The sequence below is a fragment of the Schistocerca nitens genome, chromosome 4 (assembly GCF_023898315.1).
Source record: "Schistocerca nitens isolate TAMUIC-IGC-003100 chromosome 4, iqSchNite1.1, whole genome shotgun sequence".
Taxonomy (NCBI): domain Eukaryota; kingdom Metazoa; phylum Arthropoda; class Insecta; order Orthoptera; family Acrididae; genus Schistocerca; species Schistocerca nitens.
This window is the reverse complement of record NC_064617.1, coordinates 170382939-170408117: the sequence shown is the minus strand read 5'-3', so window position 1 is coordinate 170408117 and position 25179 is coordinate 170382939. Positions and strand designations below refer to the sequence as shown.

At 43.0% G+C, this 25179-nt stretch overlaps 1 protein-coding gene across 1 annotated transcript in view; it reads right to left on the bottom strand.

Annotated features, from left to right (window-relative positions):
- The window catches only part of LOC126251713 (integrin beta-PS-like), a 178151-nt gene that overhangs the window by 121475 nt on the left and 31497 nt on the right, over positions 1 to 25179 (bottom strand). The window contains exon 2 of the mRNA XM_049952307.1: positions 7691 to 7830. Within this exon, the coding sequence (XP_049808264.1) occupies positions 7691 to 7830 (140 nt within the window). The remainder of the gene's footprint in view (positions 1 to 7690; positions 7831 to 25179) is intronic.

Here is a 25179-nt window from a genome sequence, read left to right as displayed (position 1 = left end):
ACAAAACTTAAGAATTTATTTTCCAGTTTGTGTACAGTTTTAATAGATTAGGCCAGTCCTTGGGACATTTCACTGATCAGCCAGAACATTATGACCATCTACCTAGTACCTTTGGCATGGATAACAGTGGCGATACATCATAGGATGGAACCAGTGAGGACTTGGTAGGTTGCTGGAGGGAGTTGGCACCACATCTGAACATAGGGCAAGTCACTTGATTCCCATAAGTTCCAAGGAGGGGCCGATGAGCTCTGATGCCATGTTCAGTCACATCTCAAATGAGTTCGATCAGGTTTAGATATGGCGATTTGGGGGGCCAACACATCGATTGTAACTCACCATTGTGTTCTGTGAACCACTCCATCACACTCCTGGCCTCGTGACATTGCATATTACCTTGCTGAAACATGCCACTGCCATCGGGAAACATGATCACTATGAAGTGATGTTCATAGTCTGCAACCTCTGTACAATACTCCTTGGCCACCATGGTGCCTTGCACGAGCTCCACTGGACCCATGGATCCCACGTGGATGTTCCCCAGAGCATTAAGGAGTAGCTCCCAGCTTGTCTCCATCCTGCAATGCAGGTGTCAAGGAGATGTTCTACTGGAAGAAATTTGTGCCCTCACATCAGCATGATGAAGAAGGTATCGTGAGTCATCAGACCAACTAATGCTCTATCACTGTGCGAACATCCAGTGCTGATGGTCACGTGCCCATTTTAGTTGTTGTTGCTGATGCCGTGGTGTTAACTTTGGTACTTTCATGGGTAGTTGATGCACTGTGTGATCAAACACATGGTCTCTGCCCAGAATTAAAGCCTGATGTTAGTTCTGCCTCAGTTTACTGCCTGTTCTGTTTTACCAGTCTGCCCAGCCTACAACGTCTGACATATGTTATGAGGGGTGGTCGCCCAACCCCATGACATTTAGGCAGGGCTAACCTTGGTTTCACCATGTGTTGAAGACACTCACCATAGCACTCCTTGAACACCCAAAAAATAGTGCAGTTTCCGAAATGCTCATGCCAAGATGGTCTACACATCGATACCACACTCTGATACTACATGCACCATGCCTGTGTCTGAGTAACAGTCATTCCTCACCAGGTGACGCTGCTATTGCATGGACGGGTTTATATTGATAGTAGGTCAGTGGTCATAATGCTCTGGCTGATCAGTGTATATTTGTATATTGAAACTGAGCAGCTTGGTTGAAGGGGAAGCGGTATTGTAAGGCGTGAACCATTCTAGGACCATTCATCATGGGGTGATGTTCAGCAACTCCCAGGGCAGGTGTTCAGTGGCTGTTTCACTGACTGATTTTGAAATCGACAATAAATATTGTGATGGAGTTAATTTTGAATATTGAATTTCTTCTACAAAACTTCCAAAAAATGTTGTCCTTGCTTATGGGAGAAGAATATAGTGTTCTTAGTAAAGTTTTTCAGTGATCTTTCATCATGACATACATAGAAAAAGAGTATTCAGTCTCTTTATCTCCAACATATAACACACAATGTTTCAGTCTTTTCTGGTGGAACTATCTAATATAAAGTTTTCAATAATTGACTTAAGACAAGCTTTAAAACAGGAAACAATAAGATCAAGAACTGATTAAAATATCAATGGAATCAGGAAACCTGAGCATTCTGATCGTCTGTCAACTGCAAGAACGATTCGCAAACAGAGGATTGATTGAAATCACCACTTATTAGATTTTGGAAAATGAATTAGGAATGAGAAAACTCTATGCAAAAATAGTTCCAAAGCACCTTTCTCAGGAACAAATGACAACAGAAACGAAATGTCCCTCAGTGATTTTAAATGGGTTGACTGTGATCCTCATACTTTGAAACATGCTATTACAAGTGATGACTTGTAATAGCATGTTACTTTTCGAGTAAATCCCCGTCATACTGGGGTCAACTTTCACCCATGGTCCCTGAATGCGAAATGTTTATACATTTGGGCAACACATTTTGTTGCTGATGTAAGACATCTCTCACTCCCCAGTATGGTCCAAAATGGATAGGTCGAGTAGTGCTTCAAAATCATGTGACTCGATTCTTTTGAGTTTTATGTCTGGGGTCTTCTCAAAACTGAAGTGGTTAGCATTTCAATCAATAATCGCTTAGAAATAATGAGAAAGGATCTCATCAGACTGGAATTAAACTAAAGGTTACAATAAAGTCCTGTTTTATGGCTAGAGCACATGGACTTCACTACAAACACTGAATATACTATACAAGTAAATATTAAATCCACAATGATTTAAATGGATTATTGGACTTACACAATAATACCTTGGCACAGGGTGGTGGAATTGCAAAGGAAATGCTTATAATGTTACACAATTTGCTATGTCCATTAAACCACCAATGTTTGCTGAATTAGTTAACAGACTAAAGGAAAGACCCAGAAAAGTACATATGAACACCAATACCCTTGCCTAAGAGCTTGCTGAGTTCAGCTAGATGAGTACATGAATTAACTCAGAAAAGCAATGTCCACATCGTGACATGTGCAAAAAATACACATGTTTACCATCATTCTAACACTCAAATGCAGAGATTTGCTGCAATAGTAGCTACAAGTAACAAGATGAGATGCAGCATCTGTGATTTGCCCTGAAACAGAGTCTGAAAACGACCAACACCCAAAAGGTTGCCTGCTGGAAGTGCAGTCGAAGACCCTGAGTGTTCCCTCTCTGGAGTTCTAAGATGAAGTGTTCATATTCTCTTCCTCTAAACATTTTTGCTGGTTCTGACACAGTGGATTCTCATTAGCTACTCACTGTAGATGTTCCAAGTTCTGTCCAATGAAAAATTCCTAAAAATACTAGCTATCTCCGTCCTCTCAAAAAATCTGTGATTAACTAGTAATACACATTTCACACCTACAGTGGGGAAAGAAATTGTAAATTCTATCCCACTATGAGTTTGATTTCACGTCTCGGGCAATGATACCAGTTGCATGTAGGTACTTGTCAGTTTTGATCCCCACTACAAAATTAATTGTAATGAGGCAATCCTGGGACCCACATCGGTTATTGCTAACTTCCTTTGAATGCAGTAGATTCCTCTCACTCTGACAAGGGACCTTTGAATGCGAGGTCGCAAGTTCAATCTTTAGTTAGGCTCATTTAGAAGTGTTGTGTTAACAACTATGACAGGAAAAGTATTAGCTGGTAATGACTCACCATGTGCACCAGGAGGGCGACAGAAAATAAGTGTCCGGGAGATGCAGAGGCCAACGTTCTATGGGATGTATGTGTTACACTTCACAAAATGGACATAATTGACACTCAATAAATGTTCAAACCAAACCATTATCCTGCACCATGAACACCATACGAAAAATGGCACGTCACAGTGATTTTGCACCATGAATATCGAAGGCGAAGTCTTTGGGAGTTACAAACCATGCAGGACATTCAGCTAGATATCCAATCTTAAAGAATGCATATTGGTGTAACGGGGTGATGAAAACTGCTGGAATATGATGGTATGCAACCAAATGCAAAACAGTCTCTCATGGCTCTTATTGTGAAACTGCTTATTCTTTAAGGCGTAGCTTCAGCCAGTGCTATAATATATTTATAGGCATGGAAAAAACAAACATCCAGAGGCTGAGTTTGTCCTGTTGTTCCTGCTGGTATGAATTGCAATGTCACACACTTTTCAGGAGGGATAGCTTGCTCTAATTATTTTTATACACAGACCAGGAATCAAGCAAAATCAAGTCATTTTGACCAGCTATTGGCCAAAAGCAGTGCTCATACCATAGTTATAGTTCTATTATGCCCATTTTCCCATTCTTGTTTCCTGTGACATAAATATTCGCTAATGCCCTTGCAACATCACAGAAACGAGAAAGAATTGTAGGGGGCAGTGCATCCAACTTTTTGCAGTACCGTAAATAACTTTCCAGCCAATTTGTCAGCCAGATTAACACTCGGCATAATTGTGTATGAATGTGTTAACGAATTGATGTAAGTTGGTCTTGATACAACTCTCTTCGAACCTCTAATTTCATACAAATTTTTTCCTCAAATTCGGATTGTCAGAGCTAAAAATAAATTCCTTACTCCATGAAGGGATAAGTTTGTTTACCTCATCCACAAATTTTGGGCTGATTCTACAGTATGCTGTGCATTGTCAAGTTGAAGCTTTGTTTGAAATTTCGTTACTTTATGTCTTTCAGTTCTGTAGCATTGTTTGAAGTTATGCATCCATCCAATGCTTTCCTTGAAGTCAATGTAATCAATGTTGCCTGCAATTTGATGTGCATAATGTAATAGGTCACTATCATGGATATCCTATAAAATGTATCAAGCACCCTTGAAATGCCCAAACACCAGTTTTTGTAACAAGTGCACCTTGTCCTCCCTTGAATATCCATATTTTCTCTTATGCACTATGTTGGTCACATTGTTGCAGACTTAAGTATTCGAAACCTGTTCATAATCTTTTCTTTTCTTTTTTTTACTGAGCTGCAGATGATCTTCCATGTGCATAATTATGTTTAGTACCTGCTCCCTGGACAACAATTGTTCTTTACTATGTTTCACTGGAGATTGGAGTTCTGGCTTCCTGTCTGACAAGGATGATAAACTACATGGCATGTATCAATATCACTTCTACTTTCACTTGTTAAACACTTATCATCATCACTGTATTGTACTCCTGTACAGTGTCTGCACAGTCGAGCATATATGACACCACACATTCCACTGACTCACCTTGAAGTGGCACTAGTATTTTGTCTGGCATGTCTTTCTAATTTAGTGAAATGTCATCTTTGGCAGCTGTTGTTGTAGATATAATGCAATGTTTGCTTTGTTTATCATTGCCACTGCTTTCTTTTGTATCAATACCACTAGCACTGTAACATTTTTGTGAGACTGTACTATAGGAAGGATAGCTGCTACTCACCATATAGCAGAGATACTGAGTTACAGATAGGCACAGCGAAAAAAGATTGTCACAAAATAAGCTTTCTGCCAACAATGCCTTTCTCACTTTCTCAGAAATAGACAACACACACACACACACACACACACACACACACACACACACACACACACACTCACTCACGTTTGTCTGTTTTTGACAAAGGACTTGTTGGCCGAAAGCTTATTTTGTGACAGTCTTTTTTTTTTCTTTGTTTTTGTGCTTACCTCTGATTCAGCATTTCCGCTATATGGTGAGCAGTAATTATCCTTTCCATAATACTGTTACATTCCGTCCTGGATTTTCCATTGTTTGATTTTTGTGAGACTCGTTGACTAAGCAGTTCAACTACGCTCCATAGCCTCATGCTGTGCTCACCATTGGATACCTGCAGTCCCGCTCCCTGCTGCCATTAGCAGCTAATACTGTGGTAGACAATATGTGGGGTGTTGAGTGGCTAAACATCATTGACCTTATGTGGCTCCGCACACAAGGAACTCCTTGTAAGTGTTTATTCGTTTTTTGTGGAAATTGTAATCATTGCAAATATACCTCAGTGTTTCACATGCTGTATGCTGTATAAGTGAAACTAATGTCACTAGCTTTGCTATCCCTATGCCGAAATTATGACTTCAGCATTAACAACCTCCTTCCATGCCGCAAAGCTTCAAAAATGGGGAACTGTGGATTAAATCTAATTGTATGCCTTAGATATAGATAGTTTCTAATGTCGCCTTTTAGGCCATCAGGAGGTAATGCTCATAAAAACCAAATATATGCGTGTTTCCACTCTGGAAGACCATATAAGATCAGTGGAAAAAGACATTTTGCTACAGATCATTGCATGAAGAATCCTATCCAAAAGTAAAAATAAACGAGATATAAAGCTATAATAATAACGTTAAACAATATGGCAATGTATTTAAATTCGATCAAAAATCACAAAATTAATTTGGAGCCATACTCTTGTATTGAATATTAATGTAATACAGTATGCAAAATAATACTCATCATACTAAAACGGGTCCTCTGCTGCGTTGCTGTCAAGTGTGAAATGCAATCGTTGAATTTTTTTTGTGATGCATCACTCAAAGCAGTAAAGCAGTTTATACTCTCCAGAGCAATGAGCAATAGCCGGCACTTTTGACAAAGGGCAAAGGAGGCCAGCGTCGCTGTACTTGTTGCTGCTGGGTGTCAGCAAAAGGATCCTGGAGAGCTCTGGAGCATGTGGTGTTCAGAAGCAGATAGTATGCCAAGAGATCTGTCATAAAAAATGTTTTTAGACAGAACTGTTACAAGATATAAAAATATTGGCAATAACTTGTATCAGATAACAGATGTTGCATTCAGATGATACACCATTTATCGCTAGACCATGTGTGGAGACATCACAGAAAAATTCAAACAGAAGACAAGATTTCCTCCAGGAACTTCCGCAGCTTGCAGTGTTGCTAGAATAGACAGATAGCTGTACTTAAGAGAACAGTCACGCTGATCATGTTGTTTGTCCCATGCCATGATTGGCGTAGACACAGACCATGTGGCGACCAACTACCAGCCCAGTTTTTTTTGTTTTGTACACAAGTCAAATTCATTTGTTTACATTGTCATTCAGCTCTGTAACTCATGCTATGCTCACCTCCAGTCCTCTGTCCTGCTTCCTGTTTCCGTTAGTAGCTAGTACTGTTGTTCCATGGTAGACAATACGTGGGGCCTTTTGCAGCCTCACACTCATGGGGTTCCTTGCGAGTATCTCATGTTTGTCTATCCATATGCATATCCCTATCTATTTATAAAGCATTCTTTCCACTGCATCTCAGAATGCTAATTTACAACTTGCTGAATTCAGCTTCTTTTGGACGAGAGCAGACCACAGTGGTCGTCCCGTAGAGCAGCCATCACTCAGTTCATCTCCGCCAGTGACTCTCCTTTCTAGCGAGATAACAGTTTTATGAGCTGTTTGCCAGTCTACTACTGTAGCCTTGTATCTCCATGCTCAACCAGTGGACTCAGCTCACGGAAAAGTTACACATAATTATCATTACCTTGCAGAAATGAAAAGTAGTACTTATTAAATTCGCTATCATTGGTGTTTTTTTCAGCTACTTGCACACTCTCATACTTTGCTTGTAATTTGAATTGATTTGGCAGTCTAGTTTGAATATAGGGCTATTATTTAGTTTACAGAGAAGTTTTGGAAAAACTGATCTTATTTACTTAATCTAAAATTTACATTTCAAATACATTTGTACCAACTAGGAGAATATTTCCCAGTAAGTCAGTGGCAGTCTGTAACCACACATGCCCTATTATCATGTTTTTTGTTTGTTTTACTGTTTACTGTAACATTTTTGCTTCTGTTATTGTATATGTCGACATTTTACAATTTTTGCTATTATGATGCTCCCTATATGTGTTTGTGGTTATCGATTCCATTGCTCTGTTTTTCCCTTCCTGACAAAAAACCACTTCAAAATGACTTTAATACACAGCCAGAAGGTAGTTCCAGCTTCTGATAACTAGCACTGCTACAAAGAGTGAATTACATGTTATAAATGCTGTGTGGCTTATCAAGGAACCATTAAGATGGCGATAGGTCGAACTTGTCACTGACGTTACCTAAGAAGCCTCATACTTTACTAATTAGTACTGCTTCATTTAGTTATCTTTTAAATTGCTAGCTATATTGTTAAATCTTCTATGAGCATAGTTTTTCTTAGGTGATAAATACTTACTGGGTCAGAACACCACAGACAGTCTGGTGTCTGTATACATTCCGAACAAGTTTGCTTGGTGAGACAAGGGTCAGAGCGAATAGGAAGTGTTAATAAACACAGCATTATTACATACGAGGCTGCTTTCATTGGGCCAAAGCCTGTAACAGATATCAAACATTAATGCCTACAACAAATAATCAATGTAACCAAATTATCTACTTTAACTTTTTAATTAGTTTCACAATTTGGCCCAGGGAAATAGCAGCATTTATAAATGAGCATTGCGCTGATAAATATAAACATTATATTCTTTCAAGATAAGTACAACACTAAATACAAATGATGGTAAAGCAGATTTTAACTATGAGCACTAGCAGCAATGGACATGCGAGAAAAGGGTGCAAGAGGAAGAGAAAGAGGAATGAGGAAAACAATGATAATGAGGGAATATAAAAATAGCATAACTCAAAAGAGAAAGAAGCGTAACTGGGAGAAGATGGGAGCTTTCGCTTTAATGGTTGCCAAGGGGAAAAGCTGACCTTATACGTCAATTTTTGGGGAAATGTTAATGAGGGTCACAGCAGGAAGTGCTTTCTTTTAAACACAAGAGAGCAATTTGTAAAGGTCCTATAAGATGAGAGATGGCAGTTTTATTTTTAATATTTGCCACAGAAAGCATATTTCCTGAGTACGTGTATAGTGGAGACTCTTTGGATGCCCAAGTATATATTGTTGTAGCACAATCAGCCTGTATTGGCGAGCAATTCTTTGTCCAGCATTGGTAGACTCGAAAGTTTTGTCCTGGCTGTGTTTGTGTGGAGGCTTGACTTTGGAATGCAGTTGCTACAGCTTGGAACATATCAGATTAAGTAATGTCTGCCTATACATTCACATACATAGCTATTTCAGTAAACTTAATGTCATGTTTAAGGAGCATTGTCAGTAAAAGCTTTTTCAATGCTGTAACTTGTGTTTTGACTTTAGAACATTATTGGTTTAAGCATTTCATAATATGCATGAAATAAGGAAAGCATCACATCACTCTTTGCTGCTTTCTTTTTAAAGTACTGAATGTAAGAGAAAGTTTTGTCAAAAATGTTCGCTTCGTGAGCTTTCTTTTTTATATTTAAGTTACAGTAATTGTTAATAACAACGACAATCAGTGGAGATATGTTCAAATTTTCTAATTATTTTCATGATAGTCTTTCATGGTTAATACAGAAAAAAACTATGTTTTTCATTTCACTTTTAGTGAGCCTTTACATCCCACTTGCCTGTTCAGAACTTTTTAAGTATTATTCGCATTGCACCTAGCGAAATTTATTTGTGTACTATCAAAAAAAGTGTGATTTTTCTAGTTCATCTTGTTGAAAATGATTGTTATCAAGGTAGACATGCACTGCAGGATCTAGCTATGTTTCCATTGTTGCATAGGTAAGTCATATCATCCTTAGGGCCGGTTTCAGACATTGTTGAATGCAATCAAGAAACAGCGAGTATTTATTTATTTTGCGCAGATTCAGATTACCTTCAGCTACAATATATGTTTATTCTGTATGTCTTTCAATTACAGTTGTTAGGCCAAACGTACTAATCACTATAAAGTGTTAAAATAATATTGTGTTGTTCCAAACTCCTAGAGAGGTACTCTTTATATTCAGTGATAAGTTCAGTATTGATGCAAGAATTTTTCAGAGTTACGTATGTAAACATTGCTTTGGTTAACATACATAACAATGTTGTACAATTAAAAGGTTATATAAATGTTCTGTATTGTAATTAAAAATGCAGGGTGTACTGTATACCAGTAAAGGTATTTTTATTGGTGACTCAGGACAGTGTACTGAACAACATTACAACAATATTTACTTCATCTACATATTAAAAAAATGTAAATGTCGTGTGACTAAGGCCTCCTGTTGGGTAGAATATTCGCTGGGTGCAAGTCTTTCAATTTGACGCCACTTCGGTGACTTGCGAGTCGATGGGGATGAAATGATGATGATTAGGACAACACAACACCCAGTCCCTGAGTGGAGAAAATCTCCGACCCAGCTGGGAATCGAACCCCGGCCCTTAGGATTGACATTCTGTCGCGTCGACCACTCAGCTACTGGGGGCGGACATTTGCACAATAATAATTATAGTTATTCAGAGCAGTATGTTTTTAGGTTAGTTAGTATCCACAAGTACAAGTGACGAGAGCAAGCCATCAATGCTTAATTTACCCTGAGCAGCACATCAGGTACTGAAGTGTGGATGCATGGACACAAAATGGTTAGTCTGTACTGCAGGGGTAGTCCATTTAGTGGTGCAGAATGATGTGTTGGCAAAAGAGCCAACACCGTGTTGCTAGAGGAGGCCAAAATGCACGCGTTTAAACTCACGCAGACTGGCGTGAGGTCTGGAACAAAGTAAAGTAATTATCCTATGAAGAAAAGAACGTAGTTGATTGAATACTTAACTTTAATCCATAATTGGAGAACATCGCTCTTGATGATACATGAATTACAATCTCAATATAAACTGGTAATGGCGCCTTGCTAGGTCGTAGCAAATGACGTAGCTGAAGGCTATGCTAACTATCGTCTCGGCAAATGAGAGCGTATTTGTCATTGATCCATCTGTGGCAAAGTCTGCTGTACAACTGGGGCGAGTGCTAGGAAGTCTCACTAGACCTGCTGTGTGGTGGTGCTCGGTCTGCAATCACTGACAGTGGCGACACGCGGGTCCGACGTATACTAATGGACCGTGGCCGATTTAAAGGCTACCACCTAGCAAGTGTGGTGTCTGGCGGTGACACCACATTCCTCCCCCGCAAATCGGTGTACGGTTGTGTTATAAGGCTTCCGCCCGCCGTGGGGAGGACCCCATGTTGACGTATGCGACGAGGTGGGGAGCCTAACAACAGGCGAGGCTGTGCCACCCGCAACCTGCCATTCGGTCCGAGGGGAGCTAGGAAACGCCTGAAAACCTAGCCCAGGGGGCACGCCAACATGTGGTGTATGCGCCCGCAGAGAGACAGGAGGGGCCGAAGGGTCGACCTCCATCAGAACGGGGCACCCGACGGGCGTAGACCACATCCGGTCCGGAGTGGGCAAGAGTTCCCTGTCGGAGCACAGCTGACTTCGGGCGTCGCCGGCGGGAGAACAGGCGGCGGTGGCGGCGGCGTGTCGCCATGGGGCAAAATGGAAGGCAGCGTCAGTAACACCTGGGGATGAGGCAAGCCAGTAGATGGGTCCCTAGGGCGCTGACTGGACGGCACCGTCGCTGAAAGCAGACGGAGAGCGGCAGAACCCGTGCGACGACAGACGCACAGCTGATTGAGATGCCGATGCACCTCACCAGTGGCCCCCAAAACCAGAGACATAGCGCGGCCGAGGCAGCGCAGAATGCGCCCTGCGAGCCAACGCCGTGAACCTCGATAGTTGCGATAGTATACAACGTCGCCTGGAGCAAAAGCAGGCGTCTGCCACTGCACAGGAACCTGCTGCGGCGGATGTAGCAAAGACATCAAGGTTCGAGGAGGACGACCGTGGAGCAACTCAGCCGGCGAGCGACCATCTCGGGGCTGAGAGCGATACGAGGACAAAAAGAGCAATAACGCGTCCTCCCGAGAATGCGACTCTTTCAACTTCAACATCTGTGACTTGAAAGTCCGGACCAAGCGTTCAGTGGCACCGTTTGACTGAGGCGAAAACGGCGCGGATGTCAGATGTTGAATACCATTGGCCTTGCAGAATGACTGAAATTCTGCGGACATGAATTGTGGGCCATTGTCGGAAACAATAGTCCGTGGAAGACCTTCAATGCAAAAGATAGCGGATAACGCTTGGATGGTGGCAGATGACGTCGTGGAAGACATCCTGACAACAAAAGGAAAATTACTAAATGAATCTACCACAACCAACCATCGAGCATTCCAGTATGGACCAGCAAAATCGATGTGTAAGCGTTGCCAAGGGGAAGTGGCTTTCGGCCATGCAAAGAAGTTCCACGGTGGGGCGGATTATTGTTCGGCACACGCCATGCAAGAAGAGCACATATTCGTAATCGCAGCATCGATTCCGAACCAAGTACAGTGCTGATGAGCAAGTTGTTTCGTTCGCACTATACCCCAATGTCCTTGGTGGAGAAGCTGTAAGACAGAGGACTGTAACGAACGTGGGACCAAGACCCTGGACTGATCATTATCATAACGCAACAGCAAAACACCACGTCGAACAAAAAGCCTCTCCTTGTGAGCAAAAAATCGGCGAACCAACGGATCCTCGATCCGTGACTTTGACAAGGGCCATTGCGTAGCAACAAAACGCAAAACTGTAGCAAGGACAGGGTCAGCAGCTGTGGCCGTAGCTACACGACGAAAATCAATCGGAAACGATTCGACCACGTCATCGGTTTCCGCATCAATGAACATGCAAGCAAGTTCGGAAGAATCGAATGCTCTATCCTCAGCAACAGGCAAACAGGACAACGCATCGGCGTTTCCGTGGTTAGCAGTGGACCGATACAAGATATCGTAGCGGTACTGCGAGAGGAAAATAGACCAGCGAATGAATTTCTGCGCTGTACGTGGAGGTACAGGCTTGTTCGGATGAAAAAGCGATGTCAAAGGTTTGTGGTCTGTGATGATGGTAAAGTGACGACCATACAAGAAATCTGAAACTTAGTAACACCAAATACGAGAGCCAAAGCTTCTTTCTCTATCTGTGAATAATTTTTTTGCGCAGACGAGAGCAATTTGGACGCAAAGGCAATAGGGCGATCATGCGATCCATCTTTGTGCACAAGCACAGCACCGATCCCGAAATCCGATGCATCTACCATCAACAAAAGGGGTTTCTGGGGATGGAATGGCGTAAGGCAAGTAGTGGAAAGCAACGCCGATTTCAACTGGTGAAAGGCGCGTTCGCATTCCGTAGTCCACGGAACACCTTTACGGCGTAGGCGATGAAGCAGAGCTGAAATGGAAGAGGCGTGGCGCACATATCTGTTATAGTAATTGATTTTTCCCAGCACACTCTGTAGCTGCTTCAAATTCTGCGGCGAAGGCAAGTCTTGTATGGCACGGAGGTGCTCGGGACTGGGATGTATGCCTTGGGCATTGATTACATGTCCCAGATAGGGTAAGTCACGAGCAAAACACACACATTTGTCCTTCCGCAAGCGAAGACCATTTTGTCGCAAGACCTGAAATAATGTTCTGAGATTGGCTAAATGTTCTTCTTCTGTCTTTCCGGAGATCACAATATCGTCCAGATAGTTTGCTGCAGTAGGGACCGAGGCACAAACAGTTTGCAGATATTGCTGAAACAATGCAGGGGCGGATGCACACCCGAATGGCAGTGTTTTGAATCGATACAAACCAAGATGCGTGTTAACCACCAAGACGCGCTGGGCTTCTTCGTCCACTGGTATTTGCAAGTACGCATCTGCGAGGTCCAACTTCGAAAAATATTTACCCGGGCACAGTTTGTCAAAAAGATCTTCCGGGCGGGGTAAAGGAAAAGTTGCAATCACTAGTTGTGGATTCACTGTAGCTTTGAAGTCCACACAAAGTCTCAATTTTCCGGAAGGTTTTGGCAAAATTACTAAGGGTGAGGCCCAGAGAGAAGCCTGCACACGTTCAATTACACCTTGTGATTCCAAATCGTGTAATGTTCTTGCGACCTCATCACGCAATGTGTGGGGAACATTGCGCGCTCTGAAAAATTTCGGTTGCGCGTTGACTTTCAGTTCCAAATGTGCTTTATAGTTCTTAGCGCAACCTAGGCCCGGTGCAAAAATTTCTGCAAACTCTTCACATAGACGAGAAACACTGGTGGAAGGCACAGTCTGGTTCACTGATAGGACCTGATTTACTATAGACAAATTAAACAACTGAAATAAATCTAAACCAAACAAGTTCACTGCAGAAGAAGAACGAAGGACGTAAAATGACACAAGTTTTGTTTGTCCCTTTTATGTTGCAAGAAGGCTGCACTGTGCTAACACAGGGATAGCTTGTCCTGAATAACTATTTAACTTAACATTTCCGGCACGCAACGGAGGTGTGCCCAGTTGTTTGTGCATGTCCTTATTGATCAATGAAACTGCAGCTCCGGTATCGAGCTGGAATGGTATCACGTTGCCATGAATGTCCAAATCTACAAAAAGTTTATTGTCCTGCTGACAAGAGCGACTGTCTCGTGCAACGTGAACTGACACTGGTACAGAATCACTTGCGACTTCACGGGATTTCCTGCGACGTCGACGCACACTATTTGTGGGACGAACACAATCACTGTTAGAGAGAGTGGCACTGGGCAGAGTGGAATGAACTACATGAATGTCCATGGGCGAAGGTTCACGAGCCTGAGTATTCTTGGTTCGATTCCGGCGCGAAGCAAAGGGCCTGGAATGATTGTGAGTGTCCGATCGGAGCTTTTTCTGGCAAACACTCTGAACATGTCCTTTTTTATTACAAAAAAAGCCAATAGCTTGGCGTGACAGGCAATTGCCACCCGAATGTCTAGTAGCACACCGCGGGCATGACTTTAGCACTGCATGTGCTTGCTTGCGCGGCACACGTAGCGGAGAGCTTGGCGGCAGCTGCGCGGACGGGCGTGAGGGCTGTTTACTGTTCCGTGCAGCTCGCCCGGCAGGCCGGTTAACGTGACACACGGCTGGCGAAGTTTCAAACGAGTCCTGAGCAAAGTCAAGTGTGTCCTGCCGATCCAATATGTCCATCACTTGTTGAAGGGAGGGATTGACTAGTTTCAAAATCTGTTCCCTTACACGAACATCAGAAACGTTCTGTGCAATCGCATCACGCATCATAGTATCTGAATAAGGGAGTCCACATTCACACTCAAAAGCACAATCCCGAGTAAGGCCTTGCAAAGTTGCAACCCACTCCCGATTAGTCTGACCGGCCGTACGTTTTGTACGAAAGAAAGTATACCTTTTTGCAACTACATTGACTGATTCTTTGAAATATGCATCTAATGCAGACAAAATTTCGTCGTAGGACAGAGTTGCTACGTCGCGGCGGGGAAACAATTTCACTATCACATGGTAGGTGGACACTCCTACACAAGAAAATAAAAAAGGCTGCCACTCAATACCTTGAATTCTGTAGGCGGCGAGATGGAATCCAAATTGGCGTGACCACTCTGTCCAGCTTTCCAGTGCCGCATCAAAAGGACGAAGAGGTGGTGCAACAGCATGTTGTGGCTGCGGTAGTGGTGGAGCGGCGGCTGCCGCATCGTTTTGCATCGCACGAGCTGTCCAACACCGTGTTGCTAGAGGAGGCCGAAATGCACGCGTTTAAACTCACGCAGACTGGCGTGAGGTCTGGAACAAGGTAAAGTAATTATCCTATGAAGAAAAGAACGTAGTTGATTGAATACTTAACTTTAATCCATAATTGGAGAACATCGCTCTTGATGATACATGAATTACAGTCTCGTAAACTGGTAATGGCGCCTTGCTAGGTCGTAGCAAATGACGTAACTGAAGGCTATGCTAACTACCGTCTCGGCAAATGAGAGCGTATTTGTCATTGATCCATCTGTGGCAAAGTCTGCTGTACAACTGGGGCGACTGCTAGGAAGTCTCACTAGACCTGCCGTGTGGTGGCGCTCGGTCTGCAATCACTGACAGTGGCGACACGCAGGTCCGACGTATACTAATGGACCGCGGCCGATTTAAAGGCTACCACCTAGCAAGTGTGGTGTCTGGCGGTGACACCACACAGAAAACATCAGGTAGTAAATTATATTATGTGTTTGCGGGAAGATTGTTTAATGCAGAGAAAAACAACCAACACACTTATCTGTATACATACTTAAATAACACATATAAAAATACCTGTGCTTATACCTGTTACACACTGTGTAAAGAATACGCACAAAGTTAATAGAGTAATATAGCAATTACATCTAGAAAGTCAACTTGTAGTCTTTACAGAGATTGCCTAAACGATATACAACTGTGCGCATTGGAAATCCAAATATGAGAGTTTCACATACTCTCACATAATGGTTTCATGTAGGCATCTAGAAGTATAAGAGTTACAACTGAAATGTGCTGTGACAGTGCCACGCAAAACAACAAGGGATGCAAGCTCCCTTCATGAAAAACACGACCACATTGTAACACCACCACCTCCGAATTTTACTGTTGGCACTACACATGCTGGCAGAGGGTTTTTTACCGGGAATTTGCCATACCCACACCGTACCATCAGATCGCCACGTTGTGTACTGTGATTCGTCACTCCACACAATGTTTTTCCACTGTTCAATCGTCCAATGTTTACTCTCCTTACACCAAGTGGGGCATCGTTTGGGATTTACGGTATGATGTGTTGCTTATGAGCAGCCATTTGACCATGAAATCCAAGTTTTCTCATCTCTCATCTAACTGTCATACTACACTACTGTCCATTAAAATTGATACACCAAGAAGAAATGCAGATGATAAACGGATATTCATTGGACAAATATATTATGTGGTGTCACCGCCAGACACCACACTTGCTAGGTGGTAGCTTTTAAATCGGCTGCGGTCCGGTAGTATACGTCGGACCCGCGTGTCGCCACTGTCAGTGATAGCAGACCGAGCGCCACCACACGGCAGGTCTAGAGAGACGTCCTGGCACTCGCCCCAGTTGTACAGCCGACTTTACAAGGAAAGGTTCACTGACAAATACGCTCTCATTTGCCGAGACGATAGTTAGCATAGCCTTCAGCTACATTTGCTACGACCTAGCAAGGCGCCGTATTCAATTGATATTGAGATTCTATTAATGTATCATCAAGAGCGATGTTCTACAAATGTGGATTAAAGTTAAGTATTCCAGAAGCTACGTACTTTTCTTTATAGCATGCATTACGTATCCTGTCTCAGACCTCACGCCAGCCTGCGTGAGTTTAAGCGCGTGCCTTTCGGCTTCCTCTCATTGTGTCTAGGCTGTCTTGTCTAGACACAACATATTATACTAGAACTGACATGTGATTACATTTTATACTGGCGCCACCCGAAGATCTCCGATGTGCTACGTCTGCTTTTTCGTTGCTGTTGTTTATTATTCTGCTGGTAATTAATACTTGTGAAATGATAGCCTGCTGTTGAGAGATGCTTTTATATGAAATGCAAGTAAATGCACTCTTCAGTTTTTCTAATATCAATAACGGAAGTTTAGCATTTTGGCTCTCTATTTCCGAACACAGCAGCCAATCGCGGAGAAGAACCATGATTTAGGCGGCCTTTCTCACGATAAACATACCGAATAAATCGTCTGTAACCGATATCTCACACCACATTACATCATTTACCCCCTGCTGCCTTCTCGGCTGCTCTAAGAAGAGCTTCTAGTAGCTGAATATGGTGGCTGTAAAGCCAGAAATATTACGACCTACAGGGTAGGGAAGTATCCCATAAGATCATGCAAATTCATTTTAAGGACATGATAGTGTTGTGAAAACGGAAACGTCTTGCTGAAACGATAATTAATAGGGGTGGCCGATTCAAGCATGAAGCTACTGCTACCACACCACAGACGTAAGTATGTTACTAAAAGGAGGGATAATCTGTCCATAACAGAACTAAGTGGTCACTAAAACTATCAAATTTATCATTGTAGAGCATCAACATATGAATTAGCCACTGATACAGCTGAATAAACATTTAATACTTGCCAAAGGATTATAATTGTAAAATCTAACCCTGGTACAGGTGGATGAGATAATACAAATAAAACATGATTATGAGAAGCGTGAGCGTGACCAAGGACTACAAGAGCAAGGACGGGGCTCTGATTTGTTGCACAGGGCCTTAAAAAGTCTTGTTTTTCATTTATTCATAAGATTTCCATAAAGAACGATAAACCATTTTATCTTCTCTTCAGGTATGAGGCAGGAATTGCCTGTTACGGTATCCATTATAAACTATTTTATTCGACAATGATCTCGGAGTTTCCACCAAGCGGAGGTATCTCCTAGGAGTGGTGTATTTTGGCAAACCACTAAGAAGCAGTCATGTTCCAATCTCCTGGGTCATTTTAACTCTTCTTCTGCCAGCCTGGATTTGGGCCGAGGAAGTGATCAGGAACGGACGAGCTCTAAGTTTTTGGGACAATGCTTTTGGAATAAAGAGATCTCTGTCCGACAGAGAAGCTAGAACGATTTTTGATGGTGAAAATGCAAATATTCCGGAATTATTCAGATTTCCTCATTTAAGTATGTATCTCTCAATTCTTTCAATATTATAAAGATCAGTTTCTGCATTAAAGAATGTCCCGCCAGACAAATGCATGAGCCTAAACGAGAAGAATTATTATTTATTTATCATATGACTTTTGTTGCTGGTAGTCTCCAAAGAGATGCTCAGTTCGCCTTCGATGCAGCTCTTTCCTTTTAAGCAATGGGACTTTGTGTTTGAGGGAATCGGAGTCTTTCAGGGAACAAAGATATTCAGAAGGAATTGACTGTGGCCTATAATAAGGGCCCAGCCTCGACATTGGCCTAAACAGAAAATCGTCACAAACCCCTTCCCATAATTCTGTATCGGAACCGGTTTTCATGACTGAGTACCGCCCGGGTGACCAGCTTGGGCGATATTTAGCCATTTGGGCTACTAAAAATAGAATATTGAGCGATTTTTTTAAAAGAAATGCAACCATCGCCGTTTGGGCGATGTTTTTATTAATCCACGCGGTTTTTCGGCGACGTAGGCAAGTCCAAGGGTATGTTTGTGTAGTGATTTTAAATTAATGTTTTTTGTAACGATATTTACCGCTCCGGTGTCTTCTGAAATACTGCTATAAATAAGTAATTAGACTATTATAGTAGTGATATTTTTAATTTACCATAATGCCAGTGGATGAATCAGAATCGATTTTCCTCTCCTTTCTTGTTACAATCTAATCCTAATTAGAAACTATCACAACAGTACACAGCAGAAAATAATGAACGGTAGTACTTACACTAAATTCAAGTGCAAGTAAGGACTGAACTGATTAACAAAACAATAACTGAGCTCGAGCAAGGCCAACAATTGGTCTTGGTTAAAACAGGACAGGTGATTGCCAAGAATGTTACCGACATATCGAGGGCTTAAATCTATCTATGGTGATGTTTGTTATCGATAGTGTTTAGCCCTTTTTCGTCTTATGACTGAAACCCAAAGTATCTTTGACTACACTGCAGGTAGTTTAGCTGATAGGGTGATGCGGACACCCTGGACTCCCCCTTTGTCTACGGCCTTGACAAGTTGGTTAATGATTAAAGAATGAACAGAGGGGCTGTGGCGGCTAGAGATTCTGAGTTTAGGCTGGCCTACATAGTGCTAAATTGAAGTCATCTTTCTCTAGGAGCACAAGGTTAGTCTTGCATTCAGTCTTTGCTCTTCTGTCTCGGTCCGCAAGTGTTCTCTTCGATTGTCTAGTGGTAAGTGATTATATTTCTAAGACCAGCAATAAGTGTTCTCTAACTTAATGTTCTGAAACTTGGCTGTTCCTGCCAGAGCCGGAATCTCGCCAGCCATTACTAGCAGACATTTCGAGTTCCGTCCAGTAATAATTTTATAAGAAGGTTGAACACTCCGGTGGATTTCTTTATTACTGATCAATAGTACTGAGGCACGGGGAGGAGGCCAGAAAATCTCTCCCGCTCAACGGTACGATTCCGAAGCTTACAAATAGGAGAGCTTACACTTGTAAACAAGCAGAATAAGGCACTGCGGTCGCCAACGCCTATATACTGGCTCATTTGTTAGATCGTTTAGTGCTATTACAATGGCAGGTTCTCAAGATTTAAGAGAGTTTTAACGTGGTGTTATAGTCGGCGCACGAGCAATGGGACACAGCATCTCCGACGTAGCAATGAAGTGGGGATTTTTCCCGTACGACCATTTCACGAGTACACCGTTAATATCAGGAATCTAGTAAAACATCAAAACTCCGACATCGCTGCGGCCGAAAAAAGATCCTGCAAGAACAGAACCAACGACGACTGAAGAGAGTCGTTCAACGTGACAGAAGTGCAACCATTCCGCAAATTGCTGCAGATTTCAATGCGGCCCCATCAACAGGTGTCAGCGTGTGAACCATTCAAAGAAACATCATCGATATGGGCTTTCGGAGCCGTGACCCATTCGTGTACCTTTGATGACAGTATGACACAAAGCTTTACGCCTCACCTGGGCCCGTCAACACCGACATTAGACTGTTGCTGACTGGAAACATGTTGCCTGGTTGGACGAGTCTCGTTTCAAATTGAATCAAGCAGATGGACCCTGCATGTTAGCAGGGGACTGTTCAAGCTTGTGGAGGTTTTGTAATGGTGTGGGATGTGTGCAGTTGGAGTGTTATGGAACCCCTGATACGTCTAGATACGACTCTGACAGGTGACACGTATGTAAGCGGCCTGTCTGATAACCTGCAACCATTCATGTCCATTGTGCATTCCGACGGACTTGGGCAATTCCAGCAGGACAATGCGACACCCCACACGTCCAGAATTGCTACAGAATTGCTACAGAGTGGCTCCAGGAACACACTTCTGAGTTTAAACACTCCCTCCTGTCACCAAACTCCCCAGATATGAACACTGTTGAGCATATCTGGGATGCCTTGCAACCACCCCCTTGCACTTGTACGGATTTATGGACAGCCCTGCAGGTTTCACGGTGTCAGTTTCCTCCAGCACTACTTCTGACATTAGTTGAGTCCATGACATGTCGTATTGCGGCACTTCTGCGTGCTGACGGGGGCTCTACACGATATTAGGCGGGTGCACCATTTTCTTTGGCTCTTCAGTGTAGAATGAACCACTGGGGATGTCTGTTCCGAAAGTTTAAACGAAACTTTCTTCCACAGCGTGACTGCTGGGTCAACGACGTTTCTCACGCCACTGCATCTTTGACAGGCTGCAGCTGGCTTAGATGTTTATCTTCCTGAAAGGTTTTTCCCAAGCGCCAACAATACTGTTTCTTAGGTGATCCTCCCGACCTGATGGAGAGCGGGATCAGGAGCGAAGCGAATGGTTTCCTCTACTACCTGCGCTGTGACTGAGGCTTCAGCATTACAACTTTATGATAACTTTCCCTACCCCTTCAAGTAACCACCTATCTCGTCCCAGCCAGCTTGGACGCTTTCAGATGTGCAGAAAATAACAAACCCTCAAGGGAAGAAAATAGGCAATAAGCTGGGCGGTCTCTGGACATACCGAATACTGTCTGTAGCCGTGATGCAGTCTAAAAGTGTGACTACATTGAGCAAGGGGATGAGAGCATTGTGCTGCAAAATATATTGCTTAACAGTTTTGGGGAAAAACTACCACGTTACAGTATACAGTTTGACCAAGGCAACGTAGACGTGGATGATGCTGATCAAGAAGGAATGCCATTACACTGACCACAGATGACAATGCCCAAGCAACTGAGTGCAGCAGTCACAGATTTTGCGATGAGTAGTTCTCCAGTGGGTTCATGAGCAGGTAGCAGATATCTCTGTTATCGAGGAACTGAACAATTGGTAGAGTGCTCTGAATGTTGTGGAGACAGTACTATCCTATGATGGATATTCACCTGGATTTCGATTGGATCAATTTAGTCAGCAGATGCACTTTGACTTCTGTGGACTATATGAACATTTGCCTGGATCACCCATAGCCATTCATGTTTGATGTCTTCCCCAACAGTGACGGCATCTTACAGCATGATATATGTCCATGCCACAAGGAGAGATTCGTGCATCAGTGGTTTGAGAGTATGATAGTGAACTTAGGTGATGTCTTGGTCACTAAATTCTCCTGATCTGAACTCAATGGATCACACCTGGGATGCTACGTGGTTGTTCACCGTGAAGCACCACTACCAGTCTTCAAGAAGGGTCGTCGAGCAGATGCGCAAAACTATAGAGCTCTGACGTCGATCTGTTGTAGAATTTTAGAACATGTTTTTTGCTCGCGTATCATGTCGTTTCTGGAAACCCAGAATCTACTCTGTAGGAATCAACATGGATTGCGGAAACAGCGATCGTGTGAGACCCAACTCGCTTTATTTGTTCATGACACCCAGAAAATATTAGATACAGGCTCCCAGGTAGATGCCATTTTCCTTGACTTCCGGAAGGCGTTAGATACAGTTCCGCACTGTCGCCTGATAAACAAAGTAAGAGCCTACGGAATATCAGACCAGCTGTGTGGCTTGATTGAAGAGTTTTTAGCAAACGGGACACAGCATGTTGTTCTCAATGGAGAGACGTCAACAGACGTTAAAGTAACCTCTGGCGTGCCGTAGAGGAGTGTTATGGGACCATTGCTTTTCACAATATATATATAAATGACCTAGTAGATTGTGTCGGAAGTTCCATGCGGCTTTTCGCGGATGATTCTGTAGTATACAGAGAAGTTGCAGCATTAGAAAATTGCAGCGAAATGCAGGAAGATCTGCAGCGGATAGGCACTTGATGCAGGGAGTGGCAACTGACCCTTAACATAGATAAATGTAATGTATTGCGAATACATAGAAAGAAGGATCTTTTATTGTATTATTATATGATAGCGGAACAAACACTGGTAGCAGTTACTTCTGTGGGGATTTTCTCTGCTTCGTGATGACTGGGTGTTGTGTGCTGTCCTTAGGTTAGTTAGGTTTAAGTAGTTCAAAGTTCTAGGGGACTGATGACCATAGATATTAAGTCCCATAGTGCTCAGAGCCATTTGAACCATTTTTAGTTACTTCTGTAAAATATCTGGCAGTATGCGTACAGCACGATTTGAAGTGGAATGATCATATAAAATTAATTGTTGGTAAGGCGGGTACCAGGTTGAGATTCATTGGGAGAGTCCTTAGAAAATGTAGTCCACCAACAAAGGAAGTGGCTTACAAAACACTCGTTCGACCTATCCTTGAGTATTGCTCATCAGTGTGGGATCCGTACCAGGTCAGGTTGACGGAGGAGATAGAGAAGATCCAAAGAAGAGCGGCGCGTTTCGTCACAGGGTTATTTGGTAAGCATGATAGCGTTACGGGGATGTTTAGCAAACTCAAGTGGCAGACTCTGCAAGAGAGGCGCTCTGCATCGCGGTGTAACTTGCTGTCCAGGTTTCGAGAGGGTGCGTTTCTGGATGAGGTATCGAATATAGTGCTTCCCCCTACTTATACCTCCCGAGGAGATCACGAATGTAAAATTAGAGAGATTCGAGCGCGCACGGAGGCTTTCCGGCAGTCGTTCTTCCTGCGAACCATATGCGACTGGATCAGGAAAGGGAGGTAATGACAGTGGGACGTAAAGTGCCCTCCGTCACACACCGTTGGGTGGCTTGCGGAGTATAAATGTAGATGTGTAGATGTACCGTTTCAGGGGCAAAATCTGTGAGAAGGTGGGGTTAAAAATTTCATTAGTCACTGATAACTGGTGAGCACAGCATATTGTCATTTGGGTTAAGGCAACAACAAAGTTGATTTATTACGAGACAGGCTAGGCTGATTTGGTGCAATCTGCCCACACAGTGGTAACGCACAGCAGTGCAGGTAAGCAGATTTCTCCATTTTAGGTTTCGGTGGTGTAACAGGTGTGTTACTGTCTGGAATAAATAGCTGTCGATTTTGTCACAGATTCATTCGCAGACCAGCGGTCTACCAAAACTATGGGACTACGCCAGATAAGGAGGCGACATGGATCTGCCAGCAGCAGATACCGGTTCGAGTCTCTGTTGCAGTACTAGCTTCATGCACTAAGTCTGCTGTCCAGACTTGGTGCCACGGCACGGCAGGCCTTTCTCGCGCACTCCAGCATGAGGCAGACTCCAGCCTGTCCAGGCGCAGCTCCTCCAAACAATGGGGTCTTTCTCTACATGCCACTGACGCTGGTGCCATGGCTCACACATCAGGGATGCATGCCAGGCACTGAGTGCAGGTGTCAGCAAAGCAGGGCACAAGCACGAGTTACAGCCAACTGGGCAGTTACTAGCAGCTGCATGGCTAGGAACCAGCGCTCTTTCTGTGGGGCAGGCGTGTGATCGTCTTCCCATATTGACACACTACTGATGTACAAGTAGAAAATAAATTATTGATTTTGACAGCTACTCGTCCCTGGGCGTTCATCGGCCTGCCAGCCAGCCTCAGCCCTCAGCTATTCAACATTCTCATAATGTAGCCAACCCCACACACCCTGGGTCGGCATAGTGGTAACACAGCCTACCTAACTTTTTTGCTGTCGGCATTTGCGTTTGACTAAGCTTGTAATAAAGCAACTAAGAAAAAGGTATATTATTTTCTAGCTAAGAAATGGGAGGAATAGATTTCTGAAATACAAGCACATCACCTGCGTACACAATACTGAACACAAGTAACATAAACTTCGAAACTTTAGGTGGTTAAAACTGAAAAACGATGTTAGCTCTTACGCATAAGTTAGCCTGAAATAAAAGTAGAATACCCGATTTAAGATTACCACTGAAAGCTATATGCTGAACCACATGTCAATCTTAGAAATATGAACCACTTATAAAGAGGTGAATGTATACATGTTGATGTCGTTGTGGTCTTCAGTCCTGAGACTGGTTTGATGCAGCTCTCCTTGCTACTCTATCCTGTCCAAGCTGCTTCATCTCCCAGTACGTACTGCAGCCTACATCCTTCTGAATCTGCTTAGTGTATTCATCTCTTGGTCTACCTCTACGATTTTTACCCTCCACGCTGCCCTCCAATACTAAATTTGTGTTCCCTTGATGCCTCAGAACATGTCGTACCAACCGATCCCTTCTTCTAGTCAAGTTGTGCCACAAACTCCTCTTTTCCCCAGTTCTATTCAATACCTCCTCGTTAGTTATGTGATCTACCCATCTAATCTTCAGCATTCTTCTGTAGCACCACATTTCAAAAGCTTCTATTCTCTTCTTGTCCAAACTAGTTATCGTCCATGTTTCACTTACATACATGGCTACACTCCATGTAAATACTTTCAGAAACGACTTCCTAACACTTAAATCTATATCCGATGTTAACAAATTCATCTTCTTCAGAAATGCTTTCCTTTGCATTGCCAGTCTACATTTTACACCCTCTCTACTTCGACCATCATCAATTATTTTGCTCCCCAAATAGCAAAACTCCTTTACTACTTTAAGTGTCTCATTTCCTAATCTAATTCCCTCAGCATCACCCGAATTAACTCGACTACATTCCATTATCCTCGTTTTGCTTTTGTTGATGTTCATCTTATATCATCCTTTCAAGACACTGTCCATTCCGTTCAGCTGCTCTTCCAAGTTCTTTGCCGTCTCTGACAGAATTACAATGTTATCGGCGAACCTCAAAGTTTTTATTTCTTCTCCATGGATTTTAATACCTACTCCGAATTTTTCTTTTGTTTCCTTTACTGCTTGCTCAATATACAGACTGAATAGCATCGGGGAGAGGCTACAACCCTGTCTCACTCCCTTCCCAACCACTGCTTCTCTTCCATGTCCCTCGACTCTTATAACTGCCATCTGGTTTCTGTACAAATTGTA